This window comes from Stegostoma tigrinum, chromosome 32 (genome assembly GCF_030684315.1).
Source record: "Stegostoma tigrinum isolate sSteTig4 chromosome 32, sSteTig4.hap1, whole genome shotgun sequence".
NCBI classification, from domain to species: Eukaryota; Metazoa; Chordata; class Chondrichthyes; order Orectolobiformes; family Stegostomatidae; genus Stegostoma; species Stegostoma tigrinum.
The window spans coordinates 10395272-10410329 of record NC_081385.1 but is presented as its reverse complement, the minus strand read 5'-3'; the positions used below and the strand labels follow the sequence as shown (position 1 = coordinate 10410329).

General features: G+C 39.5%; 1 protein-coding gene across 1 annotated transcript in view; it reads right to left on the bottom strand.

Moving 5' to 3' along the window:
- The window catches only part of LOC125467002 (NF-kappa-B inhibitor delta-like), a 136891-nt gene that overhangs the window by 38821 nt on the left and 83012 nt on the right, over window positions 1–15058 (bottom strand). The window contains exons 4-5 of the mRNA XM_048562291.2: window positions 10843–11129; window positions 7635–7906 (exon numbers count right to left, since the gene is read on the bottom strand). Coding sequence (XP_048418248.1) covers window positions 7635–7906; window positions 10843–11129 — 559 coding nt within the window. The remainder of the gene's footprint in view (window positions 1–7634; window positions 7907–10842; window positions 11130–15058) is intronic.

Here is a 15058-nt window from a genome sequence, read left to right as displayed (position 1 = left end):
AAGGGAGGGATGACAAGTTGGAAGGTGCCCCCTGATGTGCAGAGAGCAACTTTTGCTAACTGCCTCCTTTCTTCCCACTTTTTCGAGGAAATCCTTTCAAAACTAGCCTTTGAGCTTTGTCCCCCTGTCACTACCCATTGGAGCACAGGCAATGAATTGCCACACCAAACCATGATCATTTAGAATGTTGTTCACTTATAAATGAAACCCTAGGGTTATTTTGGCACAGTGGTAGTGTCCCTATCTCATGGCCAGGAGACTTTCAAGACCCATCTGCTCCAGGGGTGTGTAATGACATCTTTAAACTGGATAATTAGAAAGTATAAATCAAACTGCTTTTAAAAATCAACGTCTACAAAGTTATTACTACCGTTTTTTAATAGTTGCTCAGAAAGTATATTTTAAGAGCTTTTCTGTGTTCACTTTGGTCTGCTTAAGTGGGTTGAGGGTTTTAATTGTCATTAAATTGAGCAGTTAAAGGTTTCAATAGGCTCAAGGATAGGCAGCTTTCTGGGCAGCTCACTCACGCTCTTGTACAGAGCACAACTCAGGGGGTGGATGGGAAACAAGGGGGCCTGTTAATAGTCATCTTTTGCGTGGGTCCCCAAACCAAAACAAGCTTGGCAGCAGCCAAAAAAAAAATTTAGCCCATGAAATTGCATCAAACTTTCTTAATTCCCTTGCCCATGTTGGATGATTTCTATTGAACGATGGTAGAAACTGAGTTGGAGGATTCCTAGCCAATCAATAAGTGAGTTCAGAGTTGCCATGAGCCGGATACAATCAATAACTCAGGGTATGTTTGCCACTGTGATGTTAATTCATTCTCTGCATATGAAACAGTTTGAATTTTTGATCAATTTGTAGAGACAAGTGTCGACATGAATTTTCATCGGAAACAGCCGGGGTTAGATTTTTACCTTTAGTTCCCACACAGTATGAGTCATTTTCCAAACAAACTGTTCAGAGATGTTGTTGTAATACTCTGGAGCCAAGTGCGATTTGAACATGTACCTTCTCAGAAATAGGGACACTACCACTGTACCATGAGAGCCCCCCACCTTAGATAACATTAGATTCAGAGATAATGGGAACTGCAGATGCTGCAGATTCCAAGATAATAAAATGTGAGGCTGGATGAACACAGCAGGCCAAGCAGCATCTCAGGAGCACACATTAGATTGTTCACTTTCAAGACGCACTCTTCACTTGCAGGGCCAACATTTTATTGTCATCTCTACATTTTAGAAGCAGCTGATTGTAGATATTTTTATTCAACCTGTTCAGATGTGCCATGGCACGCCTCTGCAGCAAGTGGGATTTGAAGCCAAGCCCTCTGGTTCATAGACAGAGATACTACCACTACACATCAAGAATCACCCCTAGTCAGTATTAGATATTGTTAATATTCCTGATCAGACACATTACAATACATGTTTCAGTCTGCTGGGGCTTGAACCCAGGCATAGGGGTGTTATTACTGCACCACAAGGGCCCTTTCTCAATAGTATTAGATTGCTCTCTCTTTATAGAATCCACATCTTTTTTGCATTGATTAATCAATGCATTTTAATTAAAACTAACTATTATTTGAATTTGAATCCTGTTTTGATTGAATAGCTCCAGGAGACACTGAGTTCAGAATAGAGGGCATAAGACTAGTTTACACAAAGACTGACTGCTACACAGAAGGGTTTATCAGCAACTTTGTTTCCACTTGTATCTTAATATGCAGCCAAATCTCTTAATGCCCTTTGTACCAAATTCCATGCCTTTTCTTTTAAAATGTAGGTATGAATAAAATGAAAGAAAGTACAAATATGTGCATATGGTAACAGCGGAACTTGCAATCTGGAATTTTGCAAGTAAACCATCAGCAATTTTAACATAACTGGCTTGGGAATCTTCCAGTTCTGTGCTATGGATGTTTCTAAATAGATTTTCCTGACAATAATTCTTTTGTACAGACATAGGCAGTACATCAGGAGCCTAGAGTTTGTTGACAGTTAGCACCTGTATTGACAGTTGCTGGTAGTGCATTAAAAATAATCAAAATCATAAATCAATCTCTCTTCTTCCACCACCTATGTGTATACAGAAAAAAAATCATCAAAATTAAGTCGTAAGTCACATTAACAATTAAGGATATTAAGAAATGTTGTAAATTAGGTGAGATTCATATGCTGCTTTTAAGACACATGAATTTCTCTTTTCTGTTTTGAAAATTATTGAAATCTCTTCATGGCAATGACTCCCTGGAAATGTTACTGTGCCTTTACACTCACATTATCACCTTTGCTCCTATGTGAACCTGCTTTGAATGTGCATTGTTTGCCAAAAGCCCTTAAAGGTCAGGTTGGTGACTGCTATCTGGTGAGAGTCCAAGTTGGATTGTCTGAATTTAAACTTGAATGCCTCAGTGCCCTGAGAATCAGGTCTTGGAGTAGGATAGATAATTTTACTTAGACACACTGGTTAGATTTTTGGCTGTTTCACCAGTTGTAAAATAGCTATTGTCACCTGGCAGCCTAGTTTTGGTTTTTGTGACTTTGTTATGCTGCAGAGGGTGGTCAAGAAAGCTTAATGCTAATAATAGACACAATGAGGCAATGGGAGAATTCAACAAAAAGAGAAAAAGTATTCACATAATCAAACAATGCTAAAGGTAAAGTTCCCTCTCTAGAGATTTTGATTTCACCCATTGAGCTGACAACAGAATTATATAGTGAGCTAACATGATGTAGAGTTGGATGAACACTGCAGGCCAAGCAGCTTAACAGATCTCCACCCAAAATGTCAGCCTTCCTGGTCCTCTGGTGCTGCCTGACCCGCTGTGCTCATCCAGCTCTGCACCTTGTTATCTCAGATTCTCCAACATCTGCAGTTCCTGCTATCTATATAATGAGCTCTGTGTTATCCTTTTATTATGTACATAACTCCACTTATGAGCATTTAACTGCCGATCATACTCGTGTTACTGACAGTTGGATAAATGCCAACAATGAGCAGTCTTAAATTAGCAATGTTTTTTGTAACACTTGAGTTGGAGATATTTTGTAACTGCTATGAATCTGAAGCACTATTGAACTACTTTCTTGACTAGTTGCTCTCACTTGAGAATTCAATGTTTTTAACTTGACAGCTTTACTCCTCATTCATACTACAGTTTCTGCATTGATGAAGGAAATTTTAGGGAATCTGGATTTTTTGTTGGGTTTTTGGTTCTGTTTTATTTTATATCAGAATTCATTATGAATCCTGGCTTATGTCACTGAGACATCCAAGTGAATATCAATATTGGGGTGATTATTTTATGAAATAAGAAAATTGATTAAACAAACTTGTAATGGGTCATTAGGATTCCTCAATCCACTTTGCTGGTTGTACTCTAGGTTTCAATTTGCTCCCTCTGTAAGAATGTATGCACATTTTGTATTAGCATACCATATTGTCTCTCATTCATTAATCTCCATAGATTGCGAGGAGCAGGTTTGTTGAGGAAACAACAGCAGACAGGTGTGATTAATATAAATAAAACAATCTCAATCTTAAACAAACATTAAAGAGGAAGGAAGCTGTTGGGAGAGAAGATTCACTTTTCTGTAAAACTGTCCAATGATTGCTATATACTGGGAACACAGGAACAGGAGGCCATTCAATCCCTCAAGTCTGTCCTATGATTTGATTAGATCATGGCTGATCTGGGTCTCAGCTCCACTCACCTGCCTTGGTACATATATCTTGGAGTCTTTACTGAGCAAGAACTTATCAAACCCTGAAATAGAAGCTATTTTATTTAAAGAATAAGTTGAACATTGAACCGAAGGTTTCTAAAGAAAACCTCTAAAATTCAGGTTTCTGAAGTTACTGATATAGAAGTGACTAGTGTTTGCAAAATGATTTATTTTAATGCCACTCTTCTCTGACTCAAAAACTCATGAGACTGAAGGAAAGCTGTGTGCAAATGTGTATTTATTTTGGTCTCTCTTTACATACGCTGTGAGATAACCCACCACTTATTGGCTTTTACAGGTGCTCTATTAGAACAAGATTAATCTTACATGGAGCACAAATACAATTGTAAATACTGCAAGAAGAATATATTTTTATCAACTGAATTAAAGCCATATTCTCTTTTGATTACGGTACTTCAACAATTGGGGCCAAAGTAAAATTTTTTGCTGACTACTCAAATAGTTAGGAAATTTTACACAGAATAAACAGCACAGAAAGAGGCCATTCAGCCCAGCTTGTCTGCACTGGCATTTATGAGTCATGCTAGCTTTCTCCAACTCCTCTCTATTAATATCCTTCAACTCCTTCATGTTTTTACCTAGCTTCTGGGCTATTTGTCTCAAATATGCTTGTTGTAACACTCTTAACATTTTTCATTGGGTAAAGAAATCTCTCCTGAAGATCTTGTCAAATTAATCAGGTGTCTAGAAGGCATTAATACCCTGTCTCAGAGACTTGGCTGTTCGGATTTTAAATCACATATATATTTAACATCCCCATATGTTAAGTTGCTGATCGCTGATAGACCAACTTAACTGAATTATAGAATCCCTACAGTACAAATAGAGGTCATTCTCCCCGTCAAGTCTGCATCAACCCTCTAACAAGCATCCCACCTCCCACTCTATCTCTGTAATCCCATGTTTCCCATTTCCACAAATCCACTCAGCCTGCATTTACCGGAACACTACAGGCAATTTCGCACGGCTAGTCCACCTAACCTGCGCATCTTTGAACTGTGGGAGGAAACTGGAGCACCTGGCAGAACCCCACACAGACACAGGGAAAACGTACAAACTCCACACATATAGTCTGCAAGGTTGGAATCAAACCTGGGTCTCTGGCACTATGAGGCAACAGCGCTAACTACTGACTCACCTTCCACAGCACCCTATTGCTATGGAAGGAGTCAGTATCAGGCCAAACATTATTATTGGTTAACCTTAGGAGACAATATATTTCAGATTCCTTCTCCTCCTGACTCATCACTATGAGGAGAACGTAGGAGCTCAGGAATGGAAAAAGCACACATCTATTAGAATAAGACTATTTTTATGAGAACAAAGAAGACAAAACTGCCAAACCTTTGTGGCTCTATTTAGACTTGAATGCTTATCTAAAAACTGCCATTTGATTCCCTGTACTGTAAAACATTAACTTCTCAAAGTCAGAAGTTCCACATAACTTCAATTTATTGACAATTGTTTAGCAACTGTTAAAGCAGAGAATATGACTTTAATCATAAACAAATAAGATGAAATCGATGCAAACATATTTCCGATGCTTTGAAGTCACATGGCACAGGCATGAAAAAGCCAATATAGTGGCGCCTTCTTACGACCAATATCTATTTGCTAGCATCAGAATTACATTACTCTTAAACAGTGTGGCACCTAATTCGAACTCTGGTTGATTTAATTTCACTAAATTGTGTCAAAAGTTAAATGAGAGCACAGTTTGAACTTCATGACGATGAGATACAATAACACAAAACAGAAGATCATTACACTCCTTTAGACCTATCACTTCAATTGAGCCAAGTGAATTCAGCATTGAAAGATAAAGACCATTTATTTCACAATTCCAGTTCAAACCAACTATACTGATTCAAACAAAACTTGAAACATTATAAAGCATTGCTACTTTCATTGAATTATACAGCATATGTTGCACAGAACAGAATATTTATTCCATGTCTGTGTTTACGCTCAACACAAGTCTTATCTCGCCCCTTTTTAATCTAATCCTATTCGTATAAACTTGGATGGCTTTTTCTCCCTCACAGAGTGTTTTATATTGCTTCCCCTTAAATGCACCATGATCATTTTATTCTATGATCAGGATTTTTGAACTATGTATTAAAACTATGAATCTGTATCTCAGCCAATTTGGCTACTCAATCTACAACAGAAATCAAACATGTTATTGTCAAAAAAATGCTACACTGTAAGACTGCTACCACATGGAAGACAATTGACATTAGGTTGGGCTGACAAGAGGATCCTGACCAATTAAAAATCATAACATTTCTTTTGGATTAGGAATGTTATCTAATAACAATAATTTAGAGCATAATATAATATTCGTGCAATTTTATTCAAAGTTACTTTTGGAATAATTCTAAAGAACTTCATTGCATGATTTTTCTTTCATACAATTGCCAATAAATAATGCACAATTAAAGTTCCTTTGCAACAACATCCGGGAAATTCTGCTAGATATAATGAATGCATTAATCAGATAAGAGCAATTACTACGGGCTATGGTAGGGATTTTTATTCTAACAGGTTTCTTGCCAATTCAATTAAATAAAACAATCTTCTTCATCTTGAAATTAGGAGTGAGACATTAATCATACAATTTCCTTACAATCAGTTTGATTTCAAAGTGAACTATAATTCATTCTAATATGCTCAAAGTTTACCCAAGCAAATAATCAGCAATGATAGGCTACTATTTGCATACTTTAATGCAGAATCACTTAAAAGGAAAGGTTCTGGTGTCAGAAATTTGCTGTCTAGCTAGAATGCGTTTTTGTTTTATAAATGCAAAAATATTTCAACAAATTAATTATCTTAAAAGTTATTCACTTGATTTTCTGCAACAGATTTTCTAACTGTTTTGCTGGATTGAAATACTGATACTTGTGTGAAACAGATTCTTTTATGGCCACCCTGAGTTGAACCAATCTACCACAGAAATTGGCCATTTGGTAGAAAACAAAAAAAACTGAAGTTGCTGGACATGCTCAGCAGCACTGCCAGCATCTCTAAGAAAAAGTCAGAGTTCATGTTTCAGGTTCAGTGATCCTTCCTCAGAACCTCCCCAGTTCTGAGGAAAGGTCACCAGATCTGAAATGTTAACTCTGATCTTTTTCTTCACAGATGCTGTCAGACCTGCTGGGCATTTCCAGCAACTTCTGCTTTTGTGGCCATTTGATAGTATTGCTTTTCATCAGGACAAGAATACTAATTTGCAGTGAATTATCATGCTGAGTGCAATAGGAAATCCTTTGACACAATGACTTTTCCAGCAATATTTTAAAGAAGTAGTAAGGGTCTGACAACCAAACAAGATTAGCGAAATATTTTTTCACTTTGCTCTATTGGCAATGATATAATGCAAAAGAATTGTGAATATACTACAACTTTGGTGATTGTTCTCTGTGTTCTACAGAGTAGGAAATTTCCTAATTCTGTCTTTTTGCAAACCATTTCTGATAGAAGTGGACAAGAGATAGAGTACTTTAAATTATTATGCAGTTGACAGATCAGTGTTGACCAGTGCCTCTCAGGAGGTGCTGCTGATTCAATATGAGCAATACCATCAATTCAATCAGTAAGTAAACTATTGCAAGTCAGGAACCCAGAAACATAGGCCCTCCATTTGCTAATGAGACGATCTCTGACTATTCTCAAATCATTGTTTTTAAACTGGTTAAAAAAACCCCTCAAAATAATGTGAGAAACAATGAGATAAATACTGAATTCTTTGAAACAGCCATCACAGGCCACAAATTTCTTTAAATGACAATGCAATAGATTTCCCGCATAATCAGCTCACTCATACTATTCTAGACCTTTATTTCTGTTGTCTGGCTCTATTGTAAAGAAACATACGTGTCATTGTCTTCATCTTGCTGGAGCAGTTTTTCAATGGCCATGCTTGCAATGGTCCTTCTGGCATCTTCCAGCTCCATGAGTCCAGGCTCAGGAACAGAAATGGGCAGGGGTACAAACTGAGGTGGCATAGGCTGCAGTGAATTGCTCTGACATGGTGCCACTGGAGTCGGTAGCGATGAAAGTGTCTGGCTCCAAGAGAAGTAGCTGAGCGCGGGCTGCTGATCTGCAAGGTCCAACTGTGGAACACCACCTGGTGTGGGGGCCCTGGACTGTGGAGAAATCAGAACAAATATTAACAACTGCAAATTCTTTTCAAACACATCTGTAAGCAGTGACTAAAATGCTGATTATCTTCTGTGGGCTTTGAGCTGGAGCTCACTGTTAAGGGTCTTGCCTTCGAAAGCTCCAATCCTGCAGCTACAAGTACTAAAGCATGTATGACACTCCAGTCCAATACAGAGGGACAGCTACACAGTGTGAGAGGTTAAACTGAAGCCTTTAACTAGCTGTAATCAAGCCCATGACATTCTTTCAAAGAGACAAAGGATTCCCCAGGGTATCATGGTCAATATTCATCCTTCATCCAATGTTACTAATAAACCCAATGTTACTAATAAACAAATTATCAGGTCATCTACGTCCTTATTGTTTATGGGATATTCCTGTGTACAGATCATCTGTCTTGTTTAACATTGCAATAGTGACTTCATTACAAAAGATTTTACTGGGTAATGGACTCTGGAGCATCGTGAGGGAGTGAACACTGCTGCACCAATTAAAATCATCCTTTCCCTGTGACTTTAAACGTGCTATTATATTTCCTTTTGCCAATTTTCTCATTAATTAACTAAAACAGTGCTTAGGAAGCCAGCTGGTGTATTTAGTCTCCAGTTATGAGCCACCAATCCCAACAGTGGTACTCCTGGTGAGCAAGGATTAGGTATCTTCTTAAATTTAAGAAGGAAAAAAACCTCACAAAAAAATCATCTCCAAGCTTCTACAGCCCACCTCCTAAGAGTTCACAGAATCACAGAACTGCTACAGCACAGAGCGAGGCCATTCAATCCAGCATGTCTATGCTGGTTCATTCCATGCTATTCTCCTGCCTTCTCCCTGCAACCCTTCACATTGCTGATTTTCAAGCAACAATCATTAAGTCATAGAGTTATACAGCATGGAAACAGACCCTTTGGTTCAACTCATCTGCACTGATCAGATGTGCCAATCCGACCTAGTCACATTTGCCAACATTTGGCCCATATTCCTCTAAACCCTTCCTATTCATATACCCATCTACACACCTTTTAAATGGAATTGTACCAGCCTCTACCACTTCCTCTGGCAGCTCATTCCATACACATACCACCCTCTGCTTGGAAAGGTTACCCCTCAGGTTCTGATTAAATCCTTCCCCTCTCACCTTAAACCTATGCCCTCTAGTTCTGGACTCTACTACCCTGGGAAAGAGACCTCAGCTATTCACTCTATTCATGAGATCACCCGTCACCCTCCGACGCTCTAGAGAAAATATCTCTAATTCCCTTTTGAAAATGCCTCAACTGAAAATTACTTCATTCGAGGGAATATGAATAGATGCTGCCTGACTTGCGGCGTTTTCCCAAAGCTTTCTGTTTTGATTTCAGATCTCCAGCATCCACAAAGTCTTATCTTCGTGTTCTATGATGATTGAGTTGAGATGTTAGCACTTCTTCGGCATTACATTCATACGCCAGCCGAGGGTTTTGTGCTCAAAGTTTCTGGAGTTGGATTTCCCATCAGTTCTACCCACAAGTCCTCACAATTTGGAACACTGATCTCCTTTTAATCTAGCCCTCCTCAAGAAGAGCCCCAGCGTCTCCAATCAGACTTATTAAGTACAGAAAGCAGAAATGATCAGAGAGATGTCGCTGTTGAAAGTGGCAACAATTTGTTTTTACGCTAATGGATATGACAGAGCATTGCAGGTGTGTTTGGGAGCACTGATGCAAACATCACCGAGGTCATCAAAGCTGTATCCAGCAGCAATCATGGCATTCAATAACAGCTTCTACTGCTTAGACAGGTAGGCAGAGCACACATCTCAAGAAAAGACTACATAGTTTTAATCACTTTGCCACTGTAGCTGTGCATTCAGCAACTGAGGCATTTCCTAACCCTCTTTCTTTCTCTCCTCTTAAGATGGTCCTTAAAGTACACCATTTGGAACAAGTGCACAATGCTCGGCACCATTCATGACTCCTCAGATACTAAAGCAGTTCACATTCAAATGCAACAAGAAAACTGGACAACGTTCACATTGGGCCGACAAATGACAAGTACCAGTCACACCACACAAATGCCAGGCAATGACCATCTCCAATAAGGGACAATCTAACCACTGCCCCTTGACATTCACTGTTACCGTCACTGAATCTCCGGGTATCAACTTCCTGAAGGTTACCCTTGATCGGAAAGACAACTTGGCTTGCCATGTAAATGCAGTGGCTTCAAGAGCAGGTCAGAGGCTAGGAATATATGGTGAATAACTCACCTCCTGACTCCCAAAGCCTGACCACCATTTACAAGGCACAAGTCAAAAGTGTGATGAAATACTCCCCACTTACATGGATGAGTGCAGCCCTAATAACACTCAAATCATGACACCATCCAGGACAAAGCAGCCCACTTCATTGGCACTACATACACTCCTTCCACCACTGATGCTCAGTAGCATCAGTGTATACAATCTGCAAAAGGCACTGCAAAAAATTTGACAAAGATCCTTAGAAAGCACTTTCCAAACCTACGATCATTTCCATTTAGAAGGACAAGGGCAGCAGGAACACCAATACCTGCAAGTTCCCCTCAAAGCCACTCACCATCCTGATTTGAATATCTATCTCCATCCCTTCACTGTTATTGGGTCAAAATCATGGAAATACCTCACTAAGGGCATTGTGGGTCTTCCTACAACACATGGTTTGCAATGGTTCAAGAAGGCAGCTTTATAATGGGAAACTTGGGATGGGCAATAAATGCTTGCCCAGCCAGTAGTGCCCATGTCCCATGGGTGCAAAAAGAAGAAACCCATAATTTTTGTGTATACCATATTATACCAAATGAGCCAGTAGTGAGCACAATCCCATCCCCAGCCCCAATGTGTCTTCTAATGTATTTTATAACAAATGCTTTGTGTCAGCATATGAAGATCCTGGGTGTATCGTACCTGACAATTCATCCCAAAGTTGCTCAGCAATGGTTGTGGAGTGTAGGACACCACTGAGGGAGGTCCCACTACTGCATAACTGGAACAGACAGGCTGCATACACATGTCTTGCATGTATGAGGTGTTTACTGTCTCATGTAAGGAGTATTCGGGACATGGTGACCACTGTGGCAACGGTTGTAGGGTAGCAGAAGATGATTGAGGCAGCCATGTAGTGTGGAAGGTTCCCTCTTCAGCATGTTGCACTGATGGTGAAGGAATATCAGCCTCTGGGAAGATAGGATGTCCTAAAAACAAACAAAATAACACTGACCAATTTGACAGTATGTTTACATTCAATATATAAGAGCAAGTTAAGTGCATTGACATTAAAGAAGTTCATTGTAGGATATGTTGCAATATCTCATATCATTATTACTCCATAACTTGCAAATCAATTATAATCTGTCTGAATTGCGGAATTAAAATCAACTCTAAAACAAATCAGGCTACATCATTTTGTTTGGAATTGTGGTTTTTCTTCCTTCTACTGTATTTAGAACATAGAACAGTACAGGCCCTTCGGCCCACGATATTGTGCCGAACATTTATCATAAACCTAAGGTCTATCTAACTTCCACCGCTACCTTATATTATCATCCATATGCCTATCACATAGCCACTTAAATGCCCCTAATGAGGCTGACTCCACAACCCTCTCTGGCAATGCATTCCACTAAGGTCCATTTTCACACTGGATTTGAAAAGCAAGTTTCTGAAGTATAAAGGTTTAAATGTCTGAAATGTTAATGGTGAAGATTGGCTTCAACACAGTCCAACAATAATGTCATGTGTGTATGGTGTGAGAACAGTTCAGGATCTCACAGGGATAAATACTGTCACCTGGATCTCCCTCACAGTTATTGTTACAGACACTATTAGATTAATGTAACTTTCAAATGGTGATTATCATAGGCAAGAACTTGTTTAAGGCAAGAACTTCTCATTAAACCACCAAGTGGATTTTCTCTAACGCTTTAATTCAGTCAGGGACTTGTTGATTCCTACCAGGAAAGAAGATGTGGCAGTAAATTTACGAGATGGCTCATGAAACATAGTGAGGACTAGTGAGGATTCACCCTACAACAGTTACCCATTTGTGGCTACAGTGAAGAGAATGAGCGATAGTTTCCACTTTCTCAGAAGAGTAAGATTTCGGTCTTTAACTCTTCGGTTTTCTTTAATAAATCTTTCATTGTTTCTACCCCTATCTCAGCCTTTCCACTTGCTTGAGGATACCAAGGTGAATTGGTAACATGAATGAAGTCACATCCATTTGAGAAATATTAGAATCTTTAGTTCATAAATTGCTGCTAATTATCAAACACTATAGTGTCTGCAATCCCTTCTGGGGAATAAATTCTCTTAAGGGATTTGATGGCTGCTTCTGCGATGGTGCTGCACAAATAATTAACTTTAATCCATCTTGAACAGGAATTGATAATCATAAATTACTCTTAAAATCAAACAAATCAAACAATCTTTCTCAAGACAGACCACAGTCATTAAGGAAAGGGAGGTGCTAATTGAGATTCCTTTTGCTTTTTGCTATTTATACCACAATGAATCAGTTATTTCTTCTACAGAGTGAGTATGCCTGGTCAGAACACTGATTGCTCTGTTCTGACACAACACTTTGTAGTTCCTATATATTCTTGGTGTATTCTTTGAAGAATACCAAGTCACCAGGGCTCCCAGTACAAATAGTTTCTTGCTAAAGACTCATAAGTCTCATCATTGACAACGAGGCGTTTGTCTTGTTAAAAATACAGGCAAGATATTGGACTGTTGTACACATGATCTGACCATCCCTTCAGACACTGTTTCCAGATCTGACAACATGCTTCATCCCACTGTGAGGCCTGCCTTTTCTCTTGCAACCTCCTTTCAGTAGCTTGTAAGTTAGGAGGCAGCAGCATAGTTGTAATGCCACTGAATTAGTAATCAGAAAACCGCAGGCTAATGGTTTGGAGAGTTCCACCACGGCAGACAGTGAAATTTGAATTGAATAAAAATCTGGAATAAAAAGTTAGCCTAATGGTGACGATGTAACAACTGCTGTGAAAATCTAAATATTTATGCTGTTTAGCCTGTGTGTGGTTCCAGATCCACAACAATGAAATTGACTCAACAATAGCACAGATACGGTGAACAGTCCAAGTTTTTTTTCCCAGGAGAGGGGAGTTCAAAACTAGAGGGCAAAGGTTTAAGCTGAGAGGGGAAAGATTTAAAAGGACCTAAGGGGCAACCTTTTCACATAGAGAGTGGTGTATATATGGAATGAGCTGCCAGAGGAAGTGGTGGAGGCGGGTACAATTACAACATTTAAAAAGCATCCTCATAAGTATACAAATAGGAAGAGTTCTGAGGGCTATAGGTGAAATACTGGCAAATGGGACATGATTAATTTGGGATATCTGGTCGGCATGGACGAGTTGGACAGAAGGGCTTGTTTCCATGCTGTAAATCAGAAACAAAAACAGAAATTGCTGGAAGAGCTCAGCACGTCTGGTAGCGTCTGTGGAGAGAAAGCAGAGTTAACATTTCAGGTCAAGCAATTTCTGTTTTTGTGCCTGTAATGCCCATTTGACCTTTGCTAAGTCTGGTGGGATCTTGCCCACATGATCCACCATACCAAGAAATATTCTGAAATGCAATGCCATTGGTGATAGAAATACCCTCAAGATTTGTTTTTTTTTCTGTATCAATAGTGATCCTGGTGATTTGAATGCTATGACCAGGAAATTTTTAATCACGGGTTAATTGCTTTAGCATCATCTTGTCGGGTGATATGGAAATCAGCCTTTAATCTTCCCAATCCCAAGAAAAATTTTGGGAATTGACTTAGGAAATTAATTTGTGTTCAGCATCAGCAATCTCCTCTATCTCTCTGACCAATCTTAGCTTTAGGCATTCTGTTCTACTCTGTAAAGGAGATCCCGATTTTGAATGATGTAGGGAGGCTCAAGGATTCCTGGTTGTTTACATTTCAGCTTGGCTTTGAGCTGGCTTTTTACTTTTTGTTATGTTCTTCCAAGGCCTTGTAACTTCATAAATGGCAGCTGAAATGAGATTTGTGGATGATATTTCACTTGGTCTGATAGACACAGGCTTCAGAGAGTTGCTACTTAGTTAAATCTGAGGTAAAACATTGGGTGACAAAGTGGCTCAATGCTTTGTACTGCTACCTCATCGTGCCAGGGATTCAGGTTTGATTCCACCCTCGGGTAACTGTCTGTTTGGAGATTACACATTCTCCCCGTGCCTGTGTGGGCTTCCTCTGGGTGCTCTGCTTTCCTTCCACAGTCCAAAGATGTGCAGGTTGGGTGGATTAGCCATGCTAAATTGCCCAGGCAAGGTGGAATAGCCATAGAAAATGCAGACCTACAGAAATGGGGCTGGGTCTGGGTTGGATGCTCTTTAGAGGGTTGTTGTGGATTCGATGGGTTGAATGGCCTGCTTCTGCACTGTAAGGAATACTGTGGTGTAGACATCCACTTAAAGCTTTATATGTCAATATCTGTTTTTGGTGTCATTTGTTTTCCCCCAGGAAATTTATGGTACGTTCTTGTGGTCCTTCAATCTCTTGAATGCAGTGTTGCTTTCAGAATTTCTCCCTTCGTGTGCAGGTTGTCTGTGTTTTGAGTGACAGGATGCTTTGGAATGGCTCCACAGTTGTGGCACCCTTCTCGCTGGTGTGCCTCAGTCCCACCACACCAGAGGCATTTAGAAACGGTGCATCCTTCCACACCTGGGGTGTTTTTGGGAATGGTAGGATAGATTCCATGCTACGCCTGAGCCATGGAACTGTTTCGGCATCTGGAAATGTTCTGCTGCTGTTTGTTACTCTGGGCCTTTTTATCTGGACTCTTGCTTTGTCTTCCAGCTTGCTTTTGCTGCTCTTGCGATGTTTTGACATCTTAGTGAGTCTTTGAAATTTTCTTTACCCCTGTAAATTGGATGTCCTTTTTAACTATTAACATTGTAGTTTTGCGTTTCCTTTCCACAGCCACCATGTTTTATTTTGTGGTTAGTTTGTAGAGGGGTTTTTTGTTGCTGGAATCTGTAAGTAGTCTACCAAAAGCATGCTGCTTGAGCCTGTTGTCTTTATGGAAGAACTGTTCACTTACAGTGAAGGGTCTTGAATTTGAGACATTCTAAAGGGCATTAGAGACCA